At 43.9% G+C, this 25,322-nt stretch overlaps 1 protein-coding gene across 3 annotated transcripts in view; it reads right to left on the bottom strand.

Annotated features, from left to right (window-relative positions):
- Positions 1-25,322, bottom strand: part of SDK1 (sidekick cell adhesion molecule 1) — a 714,488-nt gene that overhangs the window by 84,355 nt on the left and 604,811 nt on the right. For all 3 annotated transcript variants that reach the window (XR_008551224.1, XM_054693671.1, XM_054693672.1), the window contains exons 24-28: positions 23,913-24,063; positions 23,087-23,324; positions 14,528-14,643; positions 13,059-13,248; positions 10,950-11,048 (exon numbers count right to left, since the gene is read on the bottom strand). Coding sequence is in view for 2 of the 3 variants with exons in the window: in XM_054693671.1 (XP_054549646.1) it covers positions 10,950-11,048; positions 13,059-13,248; positions 14,528-14,643; positions 23,087-23,324; positions 23,913-24,063 (794 nt within the window). In the remaining variant the exon portion in view is untranslated. The remainder of the gene's footprint in view (positions 1-10,949; positions 11,049-13,058; positions 13,249-14,527; positions 14,644-23,086; positions 23,325-23,912; positions 24,064-25,322) is intronic.

The raw sequence follows: 25,322 nt of genomic DNA, 5'->3' as shown, positions 1-25,322 counted from the left end.
GTCATTAATGATCAAATCTCTCCAACCAGGCCATGCCAAGCCCTCTCCACCAGAGTTTGAAGAGGCAGTGCCCACTGGCAGACCCAGCCAGGGTGCAGTGCTTAGCCTCTTTCTGCTCACAGACATGCTAGTCCAGCTGCTAAGCTCCTACTCTGATTAAAAGCAGAACTGATGGGGTGCTACAGCCTCTGAAAACATTAATGACAGCCAAACTGTTCAAGTCAAACAAGGGGGACTCATGGGGGGAAATTAGATCAACAGAGCTGAACTCTGTCTCCACCAGCTCTTGCCTTCTCGGGTGTCTTGTGTTTGGGAGGGCTGCCCACAGAGAGAAAGCACCTGCCTGACCCCTCGTTCAGCCCCTCTCTCCTCGGCCATGTCTTGTCTGGTGAGTGTCTCTGCTCCTTCTGTCTGCCTTCGGCCCCAATGTTGGTCAAGCTCCACAGGCACTGACCCTGCTCCTGCACTGCCATCTATCCAAACACCCCGGGCCAGAGGAGAGAGTGCCCAGGCATTTACTCCCTAGTCACTGCCAGTCACTCTCATCACCACACACACTGCCCTGTCCATGGTGACTGCTATTTGTAGATCTGGTGTATGCAAAACCCTGAACCTGAACACCCTGAGTAGCCACTACAGCTGTGGTTCTGCCTTCTACGCATGGTCTCTTCTCTCTGCCACAGTGACCAGCTGTCCCTGTGCTTCCAGGATGTGACTCAGCAGGCCCTGCACCTCTGCTAAGGGTGCCTGCTTGAAGCTGTCCTTTCCCGCTCACGGACCGGTTGACTGACAGTCCCGAGATTCTGCCAGCTCTTCTCCGAGACCTTCCCTCCCACCTCCTCTCCCTGCCTATTTGACTAGTGGGAACCTGACAATTGGTGTAACATGAACCCAATCCCAAGCCTCCTGAGATCCCTTGACAACAGATCCCTAACAAAGCAGACATTTAAGTTTGCATCAAGAACAGACTAACGCACCTGTGTCTGGGGCTTGGGCCCCGACTATGCACACACTGAATTTCTGGGTGGGGTAATCTTATAATTTTGCACAGTGGCAGGACAGATTTCTCCTTTGTGCATGCCTCTGCCTAAGGTAGCAAGAAGCAGCAGAAGCCACCTGACAACAGCTCCTTGTACAGGTACACCCCAGAGGCCTGGGCATGGCGGTGAACACAAGGCTGACTAGACACCCAGACTCCCCATGCACTTCCTTCCCAGGTGACTCCACCAGCATAGCTTCCTTCACTCCATGGGGAATCATGTGTGATTCAGACTCTACACTGATTCAAACTGCCTCTTGCCCAGTGAGTCTGAATTAGTGAGACACCAACTGCTTTAAGGAATAGCACAGTGATTACAGATGTGCTTTCATATTGTCAACCTTTGTTACATTTTGTCTCTGCTCAGATTATTCTGTTGCTGAAGTTAAAAATCCCGTGATGAAACTGAGATTTTTGTTCAAAGGCATATCTTTTGTGAATTGCGGAATTTGGGAATTTAATGGGAAAGTCATCTCTCCTTGCCTGTCTCTACTATTAATGGGAACAGCCCTACTTCTTCAGGGCCTCTATGTCCAAGGCACCTTACATCTGTCATGTTAGAACTCATGACATTCCAGGGAGCAGATATCAGTGTATCCACCTTACACTGGAGGACAGGGAGGTGGTCCTTTGGCATTGGAGTCCCAATTCTTCCCAGGAAACCCTGCTATTTCCCATAGTTCTTTTGTGCTCTGAAATGATAGGATTCTGATGATCTGAAGAAAAGGGAGAAAAATGGAAAATAATTTGGCCACTCAACATGAATTTTTCAAGGTGATTATGAAAGTACAGGAGGAATCTTGAAGCATTTAGCAAGCCAGAGGCACAACTGGTGCTATGGTGGGACTTAAGCACAGCAGTGCAGTGGAGACTCTGTGGCCGATGGTCTGTCTGGAGGGGACAGACAACCTGGGAGGAGCAGCCTGGCTTCCCCACAGCAGCGGGGTAGTACCCACCCTGCTTTGAGAAGGCTAGCGCAAGAGGAAAAGCTGGAGCGCCTGCACCAGGACAGTGGGTGACACCAAGACAAGGGCATGCTGATTCTGTGAACCTTCACAGAGCAAGCACATGAAGAGGCACTGGCAGCCCTGTCCCACACAAGGCACTTTCCCTTCTATGGATATTTCTGCTTGAGCCCTAAAGATTCTAGTGAGCTCCAAGACAGGTCTGATTAAATAGTTTATTAGGGAGGCAACCCCAAGAAGTGGAGAGGAATAGGGAAATTAAACAGGGAGGTAAGGATACTGCTAGAAACCTGTTGTGAAAGCTGTGGCCCCTCTGCACACTGAGACTTGGCCCTATTGGGAGCACTGGGGACTGTGGAGAAGCCACAATCACACCACAAGTGAAACCATTTCCCCCCCGTCAGGAACATGAGTTTTAACAACTGCATAATATTCCATCTTGGGGCCCTGCCCCTTAGCGTGCTATCAGGACCACAGAAGAAGCAGGGGTGTTTGCAGCTGGATTGCCCTTGAGTCCACTGCCCTTCAGCTTCAGTCGGGTAACACAGAGATAATATTGATAATATTCACTTTTATATCTGCAGCAATGACTCCATGAGATAATGTATGTAAATTGCAAAGCACAACGTCATTTGTGCCTAATTGCAAAAATCTGGGTTATTATTTCTATCTCTGATCCAGTTCCCACTCTGAGCCACAGGGAGAAAATTCCTCAGCTTTTGGGTTAAATTTGTACCTTCTGTTATTTGCCCTAAAAATAAGGCTACTATCACCTAGTCCCCCATTCAGTGGGAGTTCAACATAAAGATCAACACCTGCATTTTACCTTGATGGACCCCATGGACACTAGAAGAGACACTTTCTCTGTATACAAACAGCAAAAAGAAGCTGCTGAGCACTACCAGTTCTTTTTTTTGGGAGGGGTGGGTGGGTGGGTGGGGGAGGGAGAGTAACGATAGGCAGTATTCAGAGATAAAAGCATTTGGGAGGAAAAGGCTGGTTATGTAATTATAGTTACAGCAAGATCAGAACCATTATTGTGCTGAATTTCAGTGATGCAAGGTCAGCAGCCGACCTGGATGTTAGGGAAGGATGGATAAGCTGAATCAATAGTAGGAGTAAACTACAGCCTGTGAGCGGGCCTGTGTTTAAGGTTATGGGTGAATTATGATAATACAGGCATTCAGGGGAGTAAGGCCAAGTGCCAGCAACATTGAACTAAAGCTAAGATTAAAAACGTGGAGTAAGGGAGGCCTAAATGGGTTTCTGAATACACCCAGAATATGGAGGACCTCGAGCGCCTAGAACATCAGAACCGACAATGGGCACATGCTACAAATTCCAGATCTATCCACCAAGACAAATGCAAAAGGGAGATTTTCAGATCATGGAACCAAAAACTAAAAGCCTCTTGGTGGGAGTAGTCTCACTGCCTCAGTCAGACAGTTTGACTGGACTCATACCAAGGGGATTCTGGAGAGTTTTGTACAGATATATTAGAAGGCTACAAGACTTTATGGCTCCGCAGGCAAATAAAAGGTACCAGGATGAGAGCTGCTTGCCACAGGGTTCTGATGCTCAGGTTCCCAGTGGCAAGGCCACCACTGGGGTGGGGTGCTCCTGACCTCCTCAGTGGCCACTGTTATGGGTGTGGGTGGTGACACTCTGCCAGCATCCATTAAATGGTTAGAGAACTGACGAGCAGCTGAACAGCCCTAGGAGGGCCTGGTCAGCCCAGCCTAGGTGCTGTGTGGCTTGTTGGATTTATAGATTATCCATCTGAGACTGTGGCCAGGCAAATGCAATAGTGGATCAAAACCATGCATTTGCAAACATGGATTATATTCAATTGAGCTCCTAATTCTCAGCAGAGTTCTTGCCTACCCTTTTGTAATAAGCTAAAGGTAAATGTTAGACCCTCAGTAGCTGGAAGACGTCTAACCAGGTGGAGGTGGGGAAGATTTTGGCACATCTGATGGGGGCAGGCCCATGTGGATTTGAAGAGCACATGCATCACTTTAGTTTAATAGCATTTAAAGGAGTCTGGAGTAGTTGGCAAGGGAGGGAGGGGTGACCACACTCAGGTGGCTTGCTCCACACCCCCCAAAGGAAGGCTCTAAATGCTAAAAGCTCTCTATAGTAAAATATTTACGCAAATAAGCAAGCTTTTCCCCCTCTAGGCACCTGCCAGTGTTTCATGCTGTTAATCTCTTTTGGAAATGCAAGAACATGTTTTGATATAGATTACAAAAGCACGAGCTGCAGAGGTGTTTATATACTCAGAAGGCCGCGCTGCCAGAGTGGGAACATTGATTCAGGGTCTCTGGATGTAAAGTGAGTCTTGCAAAAAGATGTTTTCCCTTCTCCCCCGTGAACACCAATCTGAATCTTTAGAAACTGTTTTCCCATCTTTCCTCCAGCATCTACAATTTGGTGTGCTAGCTGTAATAATATTCAGGTGACAGGTTACCCAGACAACATTTGTTACAATTACAACTAAATGCCATTACAATGTGAGGCTCCAATGTGATGCTTTCTGCATTACAGGTAGACACCGAGCCATCTGCTTCACCATGGCTGGAGTGCTCAGTTTAAATACTATCTTCTTTCTACCTGGGTTATGGTGATTTTCAATCACCTCTAGGGACCCTGGATCAAAACCCAAATGTCTCCACATACTTAGGAACATCCCATAGCCTGGCACCAAATCACCTTTCTAGAAATTTCTCCCTCTCTCGTCAGCATGAACCAGCGTGATAAAGAACCAATCAATGTGACATATCACTGGTGAATATAAAGTAATTTCTAGCATTGGGCTAAGATGCGGTGTGACATAGAGACGGTGAACCAGCCCTGGAATCCAACAGGCCTCCAGGCTCCTATCATCCAATAGAAATGATAAAATACTAAGTAACCAAGATACTAAAGCTTACCACTGATTGAGCACTTACTATGTGACAGGGATCGTTCTAAGTTCTTAATGCGCAATTCATTAAACCCTAGGAGGGAGGTATGAATGATATTCCCTTTTGAGGGTACAGAAAAGCTAACTAGCTTTTGTGACTTCACTCAGCTAGCACATAGTGGCTGAGGGCTGACCCAGGCAGCATGGCTGACATGTCCAAAATCTCACCCACGCTCTACTCTGCCTGTCTGTAAGAGAAGAGGAAAAAAGCAACTTGTCCGTGACTCATGCCATGGGATTATGCAGTGCATAACTGCCTGGGGAGTTCAGGCAGAGGATGAATCATGTTGTCTGGGGATGTCAGACAAAGCTTCTTGAAAACAGCCGATTGAGTCAGGTCCCGAGAGACAGGAGAGGTTCCACAGCTGTTTGACCCTTTCTGTGTGTCTTACTTTCTGCAACTTAGAGAAGCACAACCTCATATATACCCTCAGAACCCCATAATCCTTCCCTGTGTCCCATCAACACCATGTCCAGGCAGCAATTCCCATGGGATTTCACACTACCTCACTCCAAGTTCAGGGTGGAAAGGGGAGAATTGTTAGAGCAGTTGGGCAAGAAAAGACTATAAAAAGAATCCAAATTGGGAAAGATGAAAAACTATCATTATTCGCAGATGACATAATAAACATAGAGAACCCTAAAAAAAAAACTAATTGAAACAACAAACCAGTTCAGCAAAATGTCAGGTTTTAAAATTAATTCACAAAAATCAGTTATCTTCCTATATGCAATCAATGAACTTGAAGAGGAAGAAATTAAGGAAACAGTCCTATTTACAAGCACACCAAAAAAAAATTAAATGCTGAGGAGTTAACCTAACAAAGGAGGTGAAGGATCTATAAAAAGAAAACTATAGGGCCTTCCCGGTGGCACAGCGGGTTGAGCACAGCGCTGTGGAGCTGTCTGCAGCCTCTGCAGCGCGGGTTCGATTCCCGGCCGACCAGGGAAATTCCCACATGGTGTGGCAGACCTCTCCTGTCTTGCCCGCTGCTCCCCTCAGCAGTGTATTTCGGTCCATCTCCCTGTTCTGCTCCCTGCTCTATCTTTGGTGAATCCTCTCACCCTCCCATGCCTCTGGCCTGTACCCCAGCTCTTGCATAAAAATAAATAAATCTTAAAAAAAAAAAAACTATTAGACATCGTTAAAAGAAGTAAAAGACACACAGAAGTGGAAAGATATAATGGATGGTGTCATTTATATGTGGAATATAGAGAAACCAAACAATGGATCATGCAACATTGATTTAAAAACTAACCCTTGAAAGCTGACTATAAAACTGAGGAATCAGAGGGTGTGTGTGGGGGGTGGGCAGGTAAAGTGGGAAGGAAGCACAATGGACAACGGACTGTGGTGGTGCACTATGGTCACAACACCTGAAAAACTCGGGGGTCACCCTATACTTCCAAAATACTAAGAACAATGTAAACCAACATTACCTTAGTAAAAAAAAAAAATAAGGTCCAGTGCTGGTGAGGGAGGGGTGATTTATGCACTGCTGTTATGAGTGCAAATTAACACAGCATTTCTAGAGAGAAAATTTGAAATGTGTGTGAATATCCTTAAAAGTGTTCTAATACCTTGTAGTTATTTTATTTCTGGGAATAGATCCTGAGGAAATCACGAGAAATGCAATGAAGATTCACCTCTAAGGATGTTAGTCACATTATTATTTATGATTGCGAAATTTGGTAGATAATCTGTACTTCTTTATTTTCAATTACAGTTTATTTGAGTTTAAACATTATAATATTTGAATATGTTCTTACTGTGAAGTTCAAACAATACTGAAGTATATAGAGGAATTCTGCTTTTGGCAACGTGGTAAACTAGATGACCTGGAAAACCTTCCTGTGAAGACATTTAACAATGACAAATATGATTGTTAAGGAAACCTTCTAAGTGCATAGTTGAATTGGCAAGAGACAAGGAGAAATTATAGAGGTTGCAAAGGAAATGGAATAGCAATTCAGATAAGTTAAGATGAAGCTGAGAGTAGTCCGAGGACAAGAGGTCATGGCAAACAAGGACGGCCAGGTTCATGGCTGTTGGATAAACCCAACATAACACCACAAGAAGCCACTTTGAGCCTGACAGGATGGCAAATGTTTTAAAATTCTAAACCTATCAAGGGTTGGAATAGGTGTATAAAGCAACACAGAGACAGGAGGGCGGTATTTCCACTTAGGAAGACAGCCTGGTGTGAAGCTTGAAACCTACAAACTCTGTGACCCGGGTATGTGCCAGCGAACCAGAAGGCAGCTCCTGACAAACGGGGGACACTCCTGAAGTCCCACACCAGGGGAATGGAGGGAGAGACTGTACATGCAGAAGTGACGACTGGGGAGTAAGTGACAGCTAGCGGCGTCTGCCAAAGCTAAATTCACGAAGCTGAAAGGAAAAAAAGGCAGGTCTCAGAAAAACACATAACCGAGATTTATCTGAAGTCAAAAAACATGCAATACTACCAGTAGGTTGTTTAGGCTTAAATGTAACTATAGTAAAATCAGAAAAGAAAGTGAATAAAGACAGGGCCTCCCCAGTGGCACAGCGCGTGGAGCACTGCGCTGTGATGCTGTCCGCAGTCTCTGCAGTGTCGGTTCGATCCCCACTGGCTGGCAAGAATCCCACATGGCGCAGCAGACCTCTCCTGTTGTGCCTGCTGCTGCCCTCAGCAGTGTATTTCTGTCATCTGCCTGTTCTGCTCCCTGTTCTGTCTCTGGTGAGTCCTCTCACCCTCCCGCGCCTCTGGCCTGTACCCCAGCTCTTATATAAAGAAAAAATAAATCTTTAAAAAAAAAAAGCTAACAAAAACAAATTGGGTGAGTGTTCTCCTTTGATTAGGACTTCGGTGGTATTGGAAGTCCTACATCTTAAACTGGGCGCAGGTATATATGTACTATTTTATTATTCATATATGACAAACACTGGAATGATGAGAAGCATTTTATAATCATGAAGCATTTTATAATTACAATGTTAGAAAAAAATGTTAGATTGTAAGAAAAAATGTTCTTAAACACCTAAAATTTTTTAGGTGGTAGAATTGTGGGTAAATTTCATTTTCTTCTTTGTACTTCTTTGAATGTTTTTAAAAAATTTACAGTGAATATGTTATTTTTATTTTATAATTGTTCTTTTATTATAAAATATTTCAAATGTGCAGAAAAATACTTAGAATATAGACCAAACACTGAAGTATTTGTCACCCTGACTAAACAAATCTTGAGATGTTGCCAAATTTCTCTGATTTTTATTTTTTTAGAAAGAAAATAAGACAGAAAAATTGGAAGCCATCCTGTGGGCTCACTGGATCCTCTCTCAGAGACAGCCTGATTCTCAACTGAGGGTCCATTCCTGTCCATATTTTACATTGTTATTCTATATGCACATCCCTAAAACGATATACTGTAAGGGACACATCACCCAAAGCAGTGATAGTGAAGGCAAAGATAAACAGCTGGGACTACATCAAATTTAAGAGCTTCTGCACAGCAAAAGAGACAATAACAAAAACAAAGAGAAACCCCACCGACTGGGAGAACATTTTTGCACACAACACTAATGATAAAGGACTGATCACAAAAATCTACAAAGAGCTGATGAGACTCAATAAAAACAAAGAAAATAATCCAGTCAAAAAATGGGCAGAAGAGCTAAAAAGAAACTTCTCTGAAGAGGAAATGCAAATGGCCACCAGACATATGAAAAAATGTTCAATATCACTTGTAATCAGGGAAATGCAAATCAAAACTACCATGAGATACCATCTCACACCAGTGAGAATGGCACATATTAAATAAACTAGCAACAACAAATATTGGCGAGGATGCGGAGAAAAAGGAACTCTCCTGCACTGTTGGTGGGAGTGCAAACTGGTCCAACCACTATGGAGAGCTGTGTGGAGATTTCTGGACCTACTAAACATAGAGCTTCCATATGATCCAGCAATTCCACTCCTAGGTATTTACCCAAAGGACACAGAAACATCAATTCCAAAGAGCACCTGCACTCCTATATTTATAGCAGCACAATTTACAATAGCTTAGCTTTGAAAACAACCCAAATGCCCAAAAACAGATGACTGGATCAAGAAGATGTGGTACATACACACCATGGAATATTACTCAGCATTTGAAAAAGATAAACACATGCAATTTACAGCAACATGGATGGCGCTGGAAGGGATCATGCTCAGCGAAATAAGCCAGAAAGACAAAGAAAAATACCGGATGGTCTCACTCATAGCAGGAATCTAGAAAACTTAAATAAGGGACCAGGAAAAAGAATAACTATAAGAAAGAAATATCAAAATCAACAAACAACTATGAACCAGAGACACTCTATGGGGGGTGGGGGGTGGGGAAAGGAGGGCTTGGGGTCAAAATAAGGGGGTTGTGATTGTATGGGGAATATAAAAATAAAATTTAAATAAAAAAATAATAAAAAAACAAAAAAAAAAGGATATACTGTAAGGTTGGTCAAGTATACATAAACATTTTCAAACTGCATATTCTTCTGCAACTTGCTTCTTTACACTCAACAGATGTTTGTGAGAGTTATTCATGTTGACACATGTAGATTCCCTTCATATTTTAGTTTCTATAGTGTTTTCTGCTGTATGAGCAGCCCATAATTCCCCTTCCTATTGCATTATTGATGGGCATTTGTAATGTTGCCAGTTCTTTTTTCCTGGCTATTAAAGGAGTCCTGCCACAACTATCCTTGTGTACTCTGTGCACACATGTGAAATCTCTCTAGGGTGTGAGACTGGAAGTGAAGAACCTCCAGATTACAGGTTACACGTCTGCCCTACCTGACACTGCCACATGTTTTCCAAAGGGATCACACTTACCTAGAACACAAAGCAATATATCTGGGGGTCCCTAGCAGTTGAGATTAGGTAGATACCATATTTGAGAGCTGATCTGATCTGGAGAATACACCATACTTGCTGCTCTTCTTTTAAATGCCCAATTTAAGTAGTTTGGGCCTTGGGTTCTCTTCCTCCATGGAAAGAAGGCCATTTCCAGCAGCTCCTGGCCTGGCCCAGACTACTACCACAGTCTCAGCTCAATCTATGCCTCCACAGGCAAAAGGCATTTTGTTTTGGCTGAGTGGACACCCCTTCCTTTTTTCCAGGCCTTGGAAGCCCTTATCCTTGGGATCCAGCTGGAAAGCTGCTGCCCATCCACCCAGATCCTACTGCCCAGAAGGAGCTGCCTGCAGAGCCCTTGGTGACACCTCTGTCATGTCACTTGTCAGGTAGGGTTATGGTGCCTCTCCCTCATGGTACTGTGGACATCTGCAGGCTGGGCACATTCTACTTACTGCTCACTTCCCACTCTGCATATGACGCCTGGCGTATAGAAAGCCCTTAATCTGTCAGGGTGAAACGGTGAATAAATAAAGGAATGGACCATTTTTTAAAATAAAATGTGCTGCCTTTGGGGAATAGAAAAAAATTAAGGCTTTTCATCAATGTTTCAGGATTATTCTTCTGAATGAAAAGTTAAAAGTAAACAATTTCCCTGGGACCAAAGACATGCAATTCACTCAAGCAGCTTCTTAAAAGGATTAGGTGCAAGTACTGTAGTGGAAGAAAGATGTTTCCAGGAACTTGATAGCAAAGCCCAGGTCTCTATCTTCTATGAAAAACTGGCTTGTTGTTTTCCAGAAACACATCAAAATAGCCTGGTTATTTCAGAGCTGAAGGGAAGGTCAATTACATATGATATTGCTATGAACCCCAAACAAATGGAAGAAATTCTAGGTTAACAAAATGTAAATTTCAGCCTGCCAGAAAACCTTAGCGCACGGTTCACGAAACAGCAGAGGGTCTCCAACCTCTCAGAAAGGGCTAGGCTGCTGTAGACAGAATCTTGTTTTTGTTTTATCTCTCAGAGATCTAATAAAACCAGAAGAAATCAATCTAACTGTTATTTCTCTGCGATCCCTTTACTACTGCCGCTCCCTTACCCAGAATGATGCCGTTGGGCTCTTCTGGGGGCTGCCACACGATCCGCACTGACGTGAGCCGAACTTCGGGGAACACCAGCCTCACCGGTGGGCCTGGGGCTGAAGGGGAAGAAACATACCATGATCTGGACACTGATACAATGTTATATGGGCCCGTGTCAAGATGAAGGGGGTTCTGTGGGCGAGCGGAGCATGGTGACGACCATGGCTGACACTGACTGTGGATGAAACATTCTAAGTTTTGGCAGAATGACTTTTGGAATCTAACTGGCTAATAATTTTGAAGAAACACCCCTCATTTTGATTCCTGCCCACCCGCTTTTCTGAATTTCCTCATCAGCACTCATAAACAATGCTGGAAATAGTGTGCTAGTTGCAGGAAAGCTGTCACTGAATGATGGCCTAGAGTGGATCAAGTACATCAAGCTGAGAGGAAAGATTTCACCAAGCTGAGCTCAGATTCCTTTCCTGGGGCTTTAGGTACATAAAGTGGTCTAAAATCCCTCCCAATTCTACATGGAGGTTATGATGGCGATAAAACAACATGTTTCTCATCAGAGATTCCCGCCCCCACCCCCTTATGCACACTATCTCTCTCCTGTGTTGTCCTAGAAAATTAAGTCTGGCCATGCACAAATGCATATAATTCTTTTGCAGGCCACGGTGCACCAATACTTCAAAAAGCAGTTATGTACTGTGGTACTATTGAATATAGTGCCATAGTCCTTCTAAAACACATTCACTTAAGTGGAGAGGTGAGCTAGTGTGTGGCCAGAATCAGGACTTCTTGTTGGAACTTATTAACTGATTGACTCCTAGATAGGAGGCAATGGGCATGAACAATCAATACAAAAATAAAATGGTATGCGTTCTTGTCATGCCAGGGCTGTTGAATTCTGCCTCTAGCTATTAAACTGAGAACAATATTTAAAATTTTAAACATGCATTATGACTACTATAATGGGGTAAAATAAATGCCAGGAGGACGCCACAAGCCAGGACCCAATGCTGACATAATCCCATGTGACAACACCCCCATCCCCAAAGCCATTCAGTACCAATCATTTGATGAATTTGAAAGGAGGGGTGGAAAAAACATGTCTCTGTTAGGAGTGGGAGAGAAGAAAAAAAACTGTTCTGTGATGTTGGAAGAAACAATTGTAATTGACTGAGTTTGAGGAGCAGTTTCTAAAATGGTCCTTTGACTTTTCAGTTGTGTAACCCGGATACCCTAACGCTTTACAAGGTTTTGCAAAGAAACAACCTCAGGTCACGCTTGTCCTCTCAGAGGCCCACTGGCCCTGCAACTGCTTGTTTCTGGAGGACAAAGTTTTGCAGAGCTTCTTCCAGCCACCGACCCATAAAACAGAGAGGACAGGTTCAAGTCAGCTAGAGTACATTTGGGGGCTAATTACTTAGTAAAGATGCTTAAGAAAACCCACAGTTGTTTCGCCTGTCAGATGGTTCTGGTCCCTGAGGAGAATAGCATTTACCACCCCTGCCACCGACATATTAGTTATAGTCTTTTCAATAATGAAAATGTGAAGGAGTTAACCTTTGAGTGTTTGATAGCTGCAAAGTGGAGAAACATATTTACTGATGATCTAGACTTCTATAAACACAAAGCCATCAAGTGCACTTGTTATTCAGGCCTGGAAACAGGGGTCTGGGCACCCTGGGAGCCTGAAAACACTGCACTCTGGATGGAAACGTCTAATTACCTCGTATTATGCAAATGGCAAGAGCTGGGCAGCACCAAGAGAATCGGGCACACAGGCCGGGAGTGGAGTTTTAACTAGATTTGTGCAGACATCACCAAGAGGAGCAGCCTCACGTTTTATGGCCCCGGCCCACCGGCCTTTATTGCACTGCCTATTGCAGAGTTACGATGAAATTCTGCACAGGTTCATAATTAGGCTGTAAAAATTCACTCCAGGCTGAGATTGGCCATATAAATGCTCAGCGACTGAAAGACAATTTTGTTTTGTTTTCCTCAACTGAAAAAAAAGAAGTGGTTTGAAAATTAAGTTAAAAATGACAGCCACCCAAATGGTTTGGATTGTTAAAAGCGACATGGGAGGCCAGCGAAGGCTTGGAGAATAAACATACCGTCATCTTTGGTTCGCTCTAGGAGGAGGGGCGAGCTGGGGACCCCATTCCCGATGCGGGTGAAGGCCAGCACCTGGAGCTCATACAGCACAAACTTCCGCAGGCCTGCCAGCAACGCAGACTGCGTATGGTTCCCTCGCACGACGTGACTTCGGAGCTCAGAGTCCAGATCTTTGGCCCGGAACAGGATCTGAAGCATCGACACACACGCGCAGTGGTGATGAGCATGTGACGTGTCAGGGAGGGATCTCGGCAGGTGTGGGGGGCTCGCAACTGCAGGCGAGGACCAGGACGGCTATGCTGAAGGCTGAGGCACCAATTTATATAAGCTGTTTTGGGGGAAGATGGTGATGCTGTGCTCCAGCGTAGCGGGGTAGCTGGAGTTATGACCCAGTTCATGGCTGCATGAGCTGGCTGCCTTGCCAGAATTTGCAGGGTCGGAGGGCCCCAACGGCGGGCCTCAATTATAACAGAGACAGTCTGCTTCCCAAGAAAGGAGCCAGCGGCCCACTCGGTTTCCCGGCTTAAAAGAGAAGCTGCTCTCTGGCATGCCTATACCATATTCTGCTGCCCACACCACACACAGTCATCCTAATGCCCACCTGCTCCTCAGCTCCTAAGTCCTTGCAATAAGCTCGCCCTCTCCAACCTATTCCCTAGGATCAGAGACCCCAAAGATTGTAAAAGATGGGGTCATCAGGGAGAAGCTTAAAAATAGCACAGCAATATTTTTCTCTAGGACCCAGGTATGGGATGGGTCCCCTCAGTAGCATTGTCTAATAGGCCTCATGTCCGATGGGGCCAGAGTGAGTGATTAGAATATCCAAGGCAGGGGAAGCATGAGAACAGGTGGAAGAAGCAGAGACTGGGGTATAAGTTATGGAAAGTGCAGTGGAGATGTGCACATGAGACAAGCGTGGCCTTGCTGGCCAAATCCAGAAATGTTCATTCTGTAGTTTGGTGGGGGTGCTGGGGAGCAGAAGGGGGAAACAGTGCTAGTCACTGCAGTGATGGAACAAGAGCACAGGTAAAGACTACCCCAGAGATGGCGCGCCAAGAGGCTGGGGTGCTCAGTCCTACAGTGATGCAGGATGACAGGGAGGTAGCGAGGAAGGACAGACCTGCATGCTTTTATACAGTTACACTTATTCGGCACTTGGCATGAAACAATAACCCGCTTCATTCCCACAGCCTCCTGCAAGGCAGTGACGGTCATTACTCCCAGACTGCAAGTGAGACAACAGGTTCAGACTTCAAGTAGCCGCTGCCATGGTGTGTGGTTTTGGCACAAGGTAAGAGGTCGTGCAGGTGCCTGATTCCCCCTCTAACTCCCCCAGGCTGGAGTGAGGCTTAGACTGGCATCTCAGAGCTGCCAGAGCTACTGTTCTATGAAAGATACAAGCTCACTGGGGGAGTGACGTGCAGCAGCCCCTTCACGGTGCAAACACAGGAGGGTCTCTGGAACATACCTTGTAACCCAGTATGAGCCCATTTTGATCCTGTTCAGGCACCGAAGCCCATGTCAGTAAAATTTGGGTGGAGCTGACAGCCTCAGCTGACACGTTTTCAGGTGCGGCTGAAGGAACTGCAAAGAAAGAGTTAAACAGATTGGTACCAAAAGTCTAAAGGCTTCTACAAAGAGAGGTCTAATTTTTACCCAAATAATCAAGTTGTCCTTGAAATAGCAATGTATTCTGAGCATTTTGCAGTGATCAGATTAAACCTGCAGGGGTATAACAGAAATGTAAATCTCTTTAATATTAGCAACAAATTCCATAAATCCTGGGTATTTAGGAGCTCAATTCTACCTGAGTCCACCCAGCAAGAAAATACGCTTGGTCTGCTTTCTGTATTAACTTGCAGGAACTGCAGACTTTCATCTCAAATGGAAATCCTCACGTTCAGATGCTGGTTCACTGACATCTCTAAATGAGGTTTGTCGTGAGGTGCTGGGTGGGGCTGGAGAGAGGAGGTAATTATCTGACCCACATGAATGGCAGGAAGGGATGGTCACTAAGTGCTGAGACATTAAGTGTCAGTTGTTTAAAGCCACCCTGTTGGGACAGTTTTTTTTTTTTTACAGTAGCCTTAGGAGATAGTCTTTAGAGACAGTCTATAAGAAAATGTGCCAGGATTAAGGCAAGTTGTTGGAAGTGCACGGTAGGGGTTGGGCCCTTGGTCCAGGTCAGCACGAGGAGTCACCAGACAAGGTGGCAGAGCGGAAAGGAAGCGGGCTCCACAGAAGGTCATAGGGAAGTTGGCAAGTTGTTGGAGAAATGCTGACTCTGGAGGGATGAAGGGGAAGGAGTTGGCCCCCACCTCTGTCCCCTCTTGTCCAGGGAGGGGAGGCCATGGAGGGCATCCTAGGAGGCACAGTCTTGGGCTGCAGCCCCCATGAAAGGGCATGCCTAGCCATGAAACCCAGGAGGCGGCAGCACGGCCCGGCCCACTTCACTATGCGGATTATTTCAGAACACGGAGGCAAGAGGCATTTCTTGCTCCTGACTCTCAAGGAACCTCTTCACATTTTTGGAGAGAGATAATGTCAGTAAGCCCACACTGGGTAGATAAAGTCTTTCTTCCCAAATATGTTCGTTGACAGTCATTTATTTGGTTATTCAGTTATTCAATAAAATAACATTAATTTATTTGCACAGATATGTGCCGCAGTAAAGCATATTTATAATTTCACGTTTACCTAGCCATCTGAAGGGGAAGGAGGCTCACTGCACTTCCCACCCTGGGTTCTCACTGGGGTTCTATGTGCCGGTCAAGGGCTCCCACCAGAGCCCTCAGTTCCACCAGGGCCCTTCCAGGACATGGCTACATGCACACTTAATGTAATAAAAAATGAGTGATAAACTGGCACCTTGAAACAACTGTGAATGAAATGGGTCACTTTCATTAAAAGAACATGAAAACCTATAATGCCCCTGACTTTATTTTCTGAGTCTGTTTGGAATAAGATGAGAATATCAGATACAATGTATGCCCAAGATATTAATGCTATATTCTAACAAACTCTGTCCCTGTCTGTAAGAAGAGAGGCCATTGTCATAGCAACAAAACCAGTCCACCTCTCAAATGCTTAACTGTTTCCTGCAGGTCAATCTTTGAAACTATAAGTGCACAGTTCTTACTATAGATCTACAAATAATAGCTGATTTTCGAAGTCGTGGTAATGCGTGCCTCCATTTACTGGAGGGCCATCCACATCCCCAAAGGACTAGGGTGACCTGGTGATGGAAGCAACTCAGACACAGCACTCAGAGCACCGCTGGAGTCTAACAAGGAGAGAGGCAGAGAAAATGGCAGTGTTCAGGATTAGAATTTCAGAGATTTAAATTCCACCTGGATAAAAGCTACCATTTAGTCACAAACAATGTTTTTAAGATTTTTTTTTTTAAAAGCCTTACTCATTATCTATTCTGAGGTAGATACAACAACTTTCCAATCTAACATCTTAAGTTCTGAAACAGTCTTAGAAATTTCCTTTCAAAACAACAACAACAAAAAAAACCCCAAAATAATGCTATTTTAGGACGCTGATTCTTTCCTTCATTTGCTCTCTCTTCTGTACAGGATTTCTTGCTGCTCAGTTCAATTCTACTTCTCATGGCATCTCTTGATTTTTAAAGCCTCATTTATCCTTATAATATATCATAATATAGCACGAGATGTCACGAAGCCAGTTAGACTGCACTTCAGAGTAAACTACATTTCAGTGTGGTTCAAAACAGTCCGCTGTGTGCCTCCTGCCCCGGGTGCCTGCCTGCACGCTGCTCCCTGACCTCCCAGCTCAGTCACTGAGTGACACCTTCTCTCTTAAAATGCTAAGCAGTGCCTGGAGGACCAGTTCTCTGAAGGGGTGGTTTCTCTGCTGGGGTGGTAAATGCTGAATGTTAGCAGGTCCAAGAGAGACAAGAAGGCAAAATTGCTGCATTAAGCAGCATGCGCCTGCCAGTGGGAGGAGCTGCCCATTAGAAGGAGGAGCTTCACAGTCAGAGGGAGGAGCTTTCCATGGCAGGAGATTCTAAAAGCTCCACTCAGAGGAGGCCTTACTGCAGCCCTACCAGACACAGCCACGATGATGGGGTGCCCAAGAATGCCCCAAGTGGTGGGTCCTAGAGGAGAGATCCACGCCAGAGGGGTGTCTGAAATGTGAACCATCTGCCTCTTGATTTGAAGACCAATAACCCTGCTATCCCATTTGTGATGAAACACCTGCTAAACCAAAATTCTTCCCAGAGAGAGAAACATAAAGTCAAGTTTACTAACCGAATAAATGTTTCCTTAGAAGTAAAAAATAATTATCTGTGAGTCATAATCTTTAAAAGAAGGAAGAATGTGCTAGCGGACAGAGCAAAGATTAAGTCACAAGTGATCTTACTCGAGATCAAAACCCTCCACAGTGCGGGAGGAACATGACAGTACTGAAGCTGTTGACCCAGTTAATTCTGCAGGGCTGCATGAGAGTCCCCCCTATCATACATATATGTATGTTTTTGTTAACTGAGGAAAAAAACCAAACCCACAATACAACATCTATACCTCAGTCTTAATTAAAACATTCCAATCCCCACAGAAATAAACAATGTTACTCATAAAAGTCTCTTCAGAGTTGTTGTGTAAGAGGTGACACAAGATTGAAGTAAAGAGAGTTAGAAGGAACCATCTGGAATGAGTTTACATAGAGTGACATCCTCTTGACTACTGTTAAAATAGCTTCTCAGCAACTGGAAAAATTTGTACAGAAATATAGTCTCAACTCAGCAATTTTTTTGCTGCTTATTTTTTGTGTGTTCCTTGAAAACATATCAAAACAATATTATTTTCCATTTTTTATTACATTTTCTTCATCTGTACATAATATTAACTCTGTTGTTTTCTAAAGGAAATACTTGAGAAGTAATTTAGCTGGGTGTAACATTTGAGGCTCACAGATCTTTTCTTTCAGCTCCTTCCAGATTATTATTCCACTCTCTTCTGGCTTCTGTTCTTGAGAACAATTACCTTTGTAGGTAAGATGTTTTTTACTCCAAATATTTTTAAGATTTCTCTTTGACTTTGATATTTGCAGCTGTGGCACAATGCAATTTGCTGTGGATTTGTGTTTGTTTATTCTCCTTGGGATTCATTCTGAAAATTCGTGTCTTCTGTTAATTCTGGAATTTCTCAACCATTATCTGTGCAAAGTTCCTCACACTCATTTCACCTCTCCTTTCTGAGTCCTATTAGATGTATTTTGGACCATTTATTCTATTCTCTGTCTTTTGACCTCTCTATCATATTTCAATCTCTGTTATTGTGCTGAATATTTTAGTTATTTGCTCATATTCAGCTTCTAGTTTGATAATTCTTTGAACGGTGTTATTTCTAATGATGGTCCTATCTTTTTGATGTAAAAATTGCTTTAAGTGGTATCTCAACCTTTACTGAAAGTTTTAATGCTTTCTTTTAATAATTGAAGACTTTAAAATGTTTCCAGCTTTATTGAGACATAAGGGACATAGAACATTATGTAAGTTTAGGTGTACACCGTGTTAATTTGATACACTTACATTTTGTAAAATGATTGCATCATGGTGGTAGCTATGTAACAACAAACACCTCCATCTCACCACATAATTACCAGTTGGTTTTTATGGTGAGAATATTAAGGGTCCATTCTCTTGGCAACTTTCAAATATATTAAGACAGTATTATTAACAATACTCATCACTTTGTACATTAGATCCCAGGAAATTATTCACCTTATAACTGGAAGTCCTTAATCATTTAAAATGCACTTCTGACATATTCCCTATCAAACTGGTATATATTTAAAGTGATTCGGCCTTCCTTTCGGCCTTCCTTCCTTTCTTCCTTCCTTCCTTCCCGATGCTTCTCCTTACTTATGGTAGATTATTTCTTTGTATGTTTGGCAACTGTGAGTTCATCATTTAAAATTCTTGGTTTTTATTTGGGACTGTGTGGCACTGGCCTGCTTCCTTTTCATTTTGCTTTCTTTTTGGAGGATTGTAAAATCTTTTCCTGCAGTATAATACGTTTAATATTTCAGAAGGAGTTCATCACTGTTTGCCCTGAGGGGAAGAAGATATCCTGCTCAGAAAGGACAGTAAGGCTCTTTGGAGTCTTCCAGTCATCGCAATGTGTACAAATTTGAACCCTACTTATTTTAGTAACAGTTTATCTGTACCAAATGAAATTAGGGGAGGTTGAGCTCTTCTTAAGGGAAAAAAAAAAAAAAAAAAAAAAACAACAAAGCAGCTTTATTGAGATATTATTAGCATAGCATACAAGTCACCTCTTGGAAGGAGACAATATGATTATTTTGTTGCATTCCTCGCTGTGCTGAGTTATATTCTGTCATGGATATCCCACATTCATCAACTGATGGACATTCAAATGTTGTTTCCACTCTGGCTGTTATTAAAATGCTGCAATCAACATCCATGCACAAGTTTTTGTGTAGACATATATTTTCCACTCTTAGGTATATATTACCTGTGAGTGGAATTACGGGGTCATATGTGTGTTTAACATACTGAGGAATTACCAGCTGCTTAAAAGTGACTGCACATTTTACATACCTACCAGTAGTATATGAGAGTCCCGATTATCTGTATCTTCACCGACACTTGCTATTGTCCATTTTTTAAAAAAAATTATCTTAGGCGTCTTAGGGCTATGAAGTAAAGTCTCACTGTGGCTTTGATTTGCATTTCCCTGATAAGTAATCATGTGCAGTGCTTTCATGTGCTCATTTGGCCATTTGTATATCTGCTTTGGGGACATGTCTGCTCAGATTCTTTACCCAGGTTTTAATTGGGTTATCTTTCATTGTGGGGTTGTAAAATTTCTTTTCTTTATATATTCGGGATACCAGTCCCTTATCACACATATAATTTACAAATATTTTCTACCATTCTGAAGATTGTTTTTTTTTTATGGCCTTCTTTGAAGCATAAAGATTTCCATTTTGATGAAATCTAATTTATCTATTTTTTTTCCCTTTCATTGTTTGTACTATTGGTATCTGGAACCAATTTCTCTTCTGAAAGTTTCTGGACCATTCATATAGTGTAAAATCAGAACCCAAACTGGGTCAGGCATAGGATTCACAGTTACTTTTTTTTTTTTTTAAGTCTGTATGCATTTAATAGATAATTTTATGTACCAAGGTGGGGGATTTTTTTTCCTCATTTAGAGTCTAGGCAGACAGACCAAATTCCCTGGGCAGATCATTTTAGTCTTCCCTTTCAAATATTACTCAGCAATCAAAAAAGATAAACACATGCAGTTTGTAGCAACATGGATGGAGCTAGAAGGGATCATGCTCAGCGAAATAAGTCAGAAAGAAAAAGAAAAATACCGGATGGTCTCACTCATAGCAGGAATTTAGAAAACCTAAATAAGAGACCAGGAGAAAGACTAATCAATACAAAGTAAAAATCAAAATCAACAAGCAACTATAAACCAGAGACACACTACGGGGGTGGGGGGGTGGGGGCGGAGGGGCGGGGAAAGGAAGGACTAGAGTCAAAATAAGGGGGGGGTGCAATTGTATGGGGAATATAACCAAAATGAAAATGCATACATTGTGCAAAGATGAAAAAAGATGTAAGAATTATATAAAATATTTAAATAAAAAAAAAAAAAGATGGTACAGCCTTCAAGAATCTTGTGCTTATGAGGGGGGCTTCTTAGTTGTCACTCTCCACTTTACACAGATCGAGGCAGAATCTTCTGTGTGGCAGAGGTACCAAACCCCAAGTTCTGGAGCCACCGGATGGCTCTGCCCTCACCCAGCCAGGCAGTCGCAACACCAATGGCTCAGTCTCTTGTCCTGTTAGCCTCTGACATCTGGGACTTGCCTGTTTTCCTTATGGGCATATCAGTACATTTCAAATTAGGAAAAAAAAAAACAACCACCACCATGTATTTTAGCCATAATGTTCCTAGTTAGCTACAGCAGAAGTTTTCTTTTCTTCTTTTTAAAAAATATCTTTGATGGTCTGCCCATTATTGGAGTTAGAACGTCGTTAGGATTTTTCAAGTTCTTTGTCACAAAGATTCAGACGGTTAAGGTAATAAAGCTTTTAAAACCTCCATGTGGTGATAGCCCGTGATCAGTGTGTTTTGGTCTTTTCTTTCTTTCTTTTTTTTTTTTTTTTGTGGGACCCTTGCCGGCGGCCGGGGAACGAACTGGTGCTGCAGAGGCCGCAGGCAGCCTTGCAGCCCAGCGCTCAACTGCTGCGCCACCAGGGGAGGCCCTCTTTTATTTCTAATGTAATAATATCTAACGCCTGAAAGACAGCTGAGGAGCTATCTGATCCAGTCTAGCTGTTCTGCAATCCCTCTTTAAATGCGGGTCCTCTTGGAAGCCTGGTGCCGTGGTGACAGCCTCCCTCCAGGGTTCCCTTCTGCCCCCAGTCCAGGGTGCTCGGGGCTCGTTCAGTGAGCCACTTCTCAGTCTCTGTTTCTCTGCGCTGCTGTTGCAGAGACCTCCTGCTGGCCGACCCTGGGCCTCAGAGAAGGTCAGGCAGAAATCAAGTCAAATCTGCCTAAGAACTTTTGCTCTTGGCTGAAATGGCTGCTTACAGTCTGTGGCTGAAAGTGAATCAAAGTCAAGGGAAGTGAATCTTAGCAACCTTCATGTGCCTGCCCATAATGGTAATGCCAGGTACAGACATATTTGGTGCCTTTGCTGGGAATAGGAGAACGAGTCCACCAGGATGAAGAGAAACCTTTATCCAGCATTTCCCAAACCTTTCATGTCATGATAGGCAGAGAAGTGACACTGGGTGCACACCAGGGAGGCAATGAACTGTGGCCTGCTGCTCTGAGTCCCCAGTGGTGATCAAACCTACCTCCCTGGCCTGGGTCCCTGGAGAGCTGAGGCACCTGCCCACCTTGAGCACCCCTATGATACAGTGCAGTACAAACAGTACCCCCAATCAGAGTGGATACAGGGCAACAGGAGGAGAAGCTGAGAGCCTGGGAGAGCCCACCAGGGTCAGTGGATCACGTCCTTATTTTTCAGAGCCGCCTATATCCTTAATCCAGCCTTCCTTGTGTCTTACTGGCCCCTCAGCATTCTCCATGTCCCCTTGACACCCCCTATGTGTTTTCTGGGTCCTTCCTTAGAGCTCCTAGTAGGCCCAGGTTGAGCAGCAGTCTGGTCAGCCCTGGCAGTGACCGGGCTTGCCAGAAACTCACTCCTGACCCCTGTGCGGTATCTTTCATGGCCTCTGAAGCCATTTCCCAGGCAGGGGAATGTTGCTGGATGCTGTCTTCATCAGGCCACCATGCACTTGGCCTTCCTTACTCATCCTTCTATGTATTGCCCATCAAGTGTACTCTAATTTCTGATTTTATCTTCTACAGCAGTTTTCAGTGTTTCAAAAGTCAATTAACTTTGTGATTTAAAATGATGACAATAGAGGAAGACTTTGCTCATACAATGTTTTAGCACATGGACAGAAGTAGAGTTCTAGTTGGGGAGCTGGGGAGGCCTGGGGCATTCTGAGGGCCCCAGTGTGGACACTGTCTCTGGAAGGGGGTTGGGGGCCACTTGACCCCTTCCTCTCCCATGTGGGTTTCAGGAAAACCTCCTTGATTTTGTCCCCTTGAGCCTGGAGAAAGCAAGGCTTGTCTTGGCTCAGGAAGCCACGTTCACACATATCATTAATCAACAGGAAGTCCTGAGGACCCGGAATCATAACTACCTTCTTAGAATCCCTATACATGCTTGTTGAGCCTCATTGATAGTGAAAATTATCCCTGATTAAAAAAAATAACATTATGAGTCCAGCTGCTGGTAGGATTCATCATTAGTGGCACAGGCCCTAATGAGGTTTTAAGTAATTTGCTGTCGAGGTTGACCTAATTTCTGCATTACAAAAGCGCTGCCACAGACAAAGGTGGGTCAAACCAATGAAATGGCAGGGATGGTAAGCTCCATGTCTCGGGAGACACTCGAGGACAGGGTCCGAGTCTGCAGGCCTGAAGAGCCTTCCCCTCACCTGACTCCCGCGTCCGGCCCCGGACTGCCTCGCTCCAGGGCCCGGCCCCAATGGCGTTGAACGCTTGCATCTGCAGCTCGTACTCCGTCCACTCCTCCAGTTCCTCGATGGTGCACTCCCTCTCCAGCCGATCGTTGATGACTTGGGCCAGCCCTGAAGACTGGAGGTCCAAGCGCCAGTACTTAATCCTGTAGCCCACCGACTCGGGGTTCCCATTGTACTGGGAATCAGGCAGGGGCTAGAAACGGCAATAGTCCATGGTGAGCTGACATCTCAGAACCGTCACCATTAAAGGCCTTCAAGGATGGAGCTCTCTTCTGAGGTCAAGTCTGTGGAAAGTATTTTCTGGGAGGAACATTTTCAGAACTTTCTACTCACCCAGGGACCTTTTCTTTTATTAATTAAATGAAATCCTCTCAGTAACTCTGACTGAAAATAATTTCTTTTAATACATTTTGGCTTAATTTTGTGGGGAAATGTTCTGATTAAATATCAAACTGGCTCTCTCACAAATATTGAGTGTGGTTCCATGCTGACCTGGCTTAAGGACTCACAGAGCCAGGGTGTAGCACCATGGACTGACTTTCTCCCCCAAGGGATACTCCTCAGTTCCAAGAAGCCAGTGAATAATGCCATGAACTAATGAGATAGCCCAGGCTGGTCTGAGAGCCAGCACTGACTGTAAAATGTAATATTTCCTGGTTTAATGATGAGCTTAGTTTTGGCTAGTAAAGGGCATGACAAGATTACTAAGTGCTGGGTGCAAGTATGTCCTCTGGCTACTTGAGACCACTGGCCCTGTCACTGCCACGTGGCCCAGACTCACCACCCAGCGGAGCCGCAGGCTGGTCTCACTAGCGGTCCTGACAGTGATGCTGGTGGGAGCCACGTCAGGAGGGGCCTGCAGCGTCTGGATGACCCGGGATGACTGGCTGAAGGGACTGGCACCAACGATGTTCACCTGCCTCATTCGAAATCTGGAAGTAGAACCACTGACAAGTTATTTCGGGGCAGAAGGTAAAGGGAGTGATATAAAACAAAACCAGACAGAACAAGCTGAGACTGTTTCTCGGGGGAGGGATTGGATATGTGTCTTCCTATATTGTAAAGGCCTTTGCTCAAGGGTGCCCTGTTTCCACCTGGTTTCATTAAAAATGCAAATCACATATATGTCCCTTTCCCCTAAGCCTTTTAAAAATGGTAAATGGATTGCACCTCAACAGTTTCAAGTTCTCTAGTGAAGTGCTATTGGGGAAGTCAGTTGGGCTGACGCAGGTTTAGGAGAGTATCAGGAGGTGTTCAAGAAGCTGTTTAACAGAATTGCAGAATGTGGCCACCAAATGACAGTTCTGAAAGTCCAGTGTTTTTTTAATGATGATGGGCACCCCCATGCCCTATTCTCTGTGGGTTCATGGCCCCAGAGCCCACACCCTGGGACTTGAACCCAACCAGTAACTGTGACCTTTGGGAAATTCAATCTGTCCCTGCTTCTTTATTTCTAAGTCAGATGCTCTTGGAGGTCTTTGTGAAATGTTCTCAGTTCTACTGCCTTATTTACATATACAAACATTTGAATGGAAGTTACAAACAAGAAAAATATCCTAAGCACACATATATTTATGACAGAGGCTTCCTAAACTGACATAAATAAGACAGGGACATTGATCACTAGTCACAATTTCTGATCTTTGAAATAATTATACAAGCTATGCTAATTTCACACCGTAAGTCCTGAATCCCAATAGTTGATTTTATGCTAAATGTTTTCCTCAGACACTGAGAGTACAGCATCTTGATTCATCTGCTCTAAACTCAGAAGAAGGATGTAAAATGAAATAAAAGCTAAACAGAATCTCTCACCAGTTTTTTTTTTAAAAAACCCTAACTTTGGTATTGTACTGAAAAAACATTCTTCCCAAAGATGCAATTTCACCTTTACTCCCTGAATTAGTCATTCTTATTTTTTTATTCCCTGATCTTATGAAATGTATCCATCCTGGCAGAACAATGACATTATCAAACCCAACATCTGGTGATAACTGGAAATTTCATCGCCTTCAATGATCTTACGGGAAGTTATAACATCTCTAACAGCTCATGATGGCTCTCCCCTTTGCTAAGGCCAAGGATTTACTGCCTGGATAAGTTTCAGGATCAAGAAGCAAAAGGTTAAATGGCATGTTAATGTTTGATTAGTGAGTCTAGCAACTCCTGGACCCTGGAAGGGGAAGCAGAA

Source organism: Talpa occidentalis, unplaced genomic scaffold, assembly GCF_014898055.3.
Source record: "Talpa occidentalis isolate TD23 unplaced genomic scaffold, MPIMG_talOcc4v2.1 talOcc4.12, whole genome shotgun sequence".
NCBI lineage: Eukaryota > Metazoa > Chordata > Mammalia > Eulipotyphla > Talpidae > Talpa > Talpa occidentalis.
This window is presented reverse-complemented; position numbering and strand designations above follow the sequence as displayed.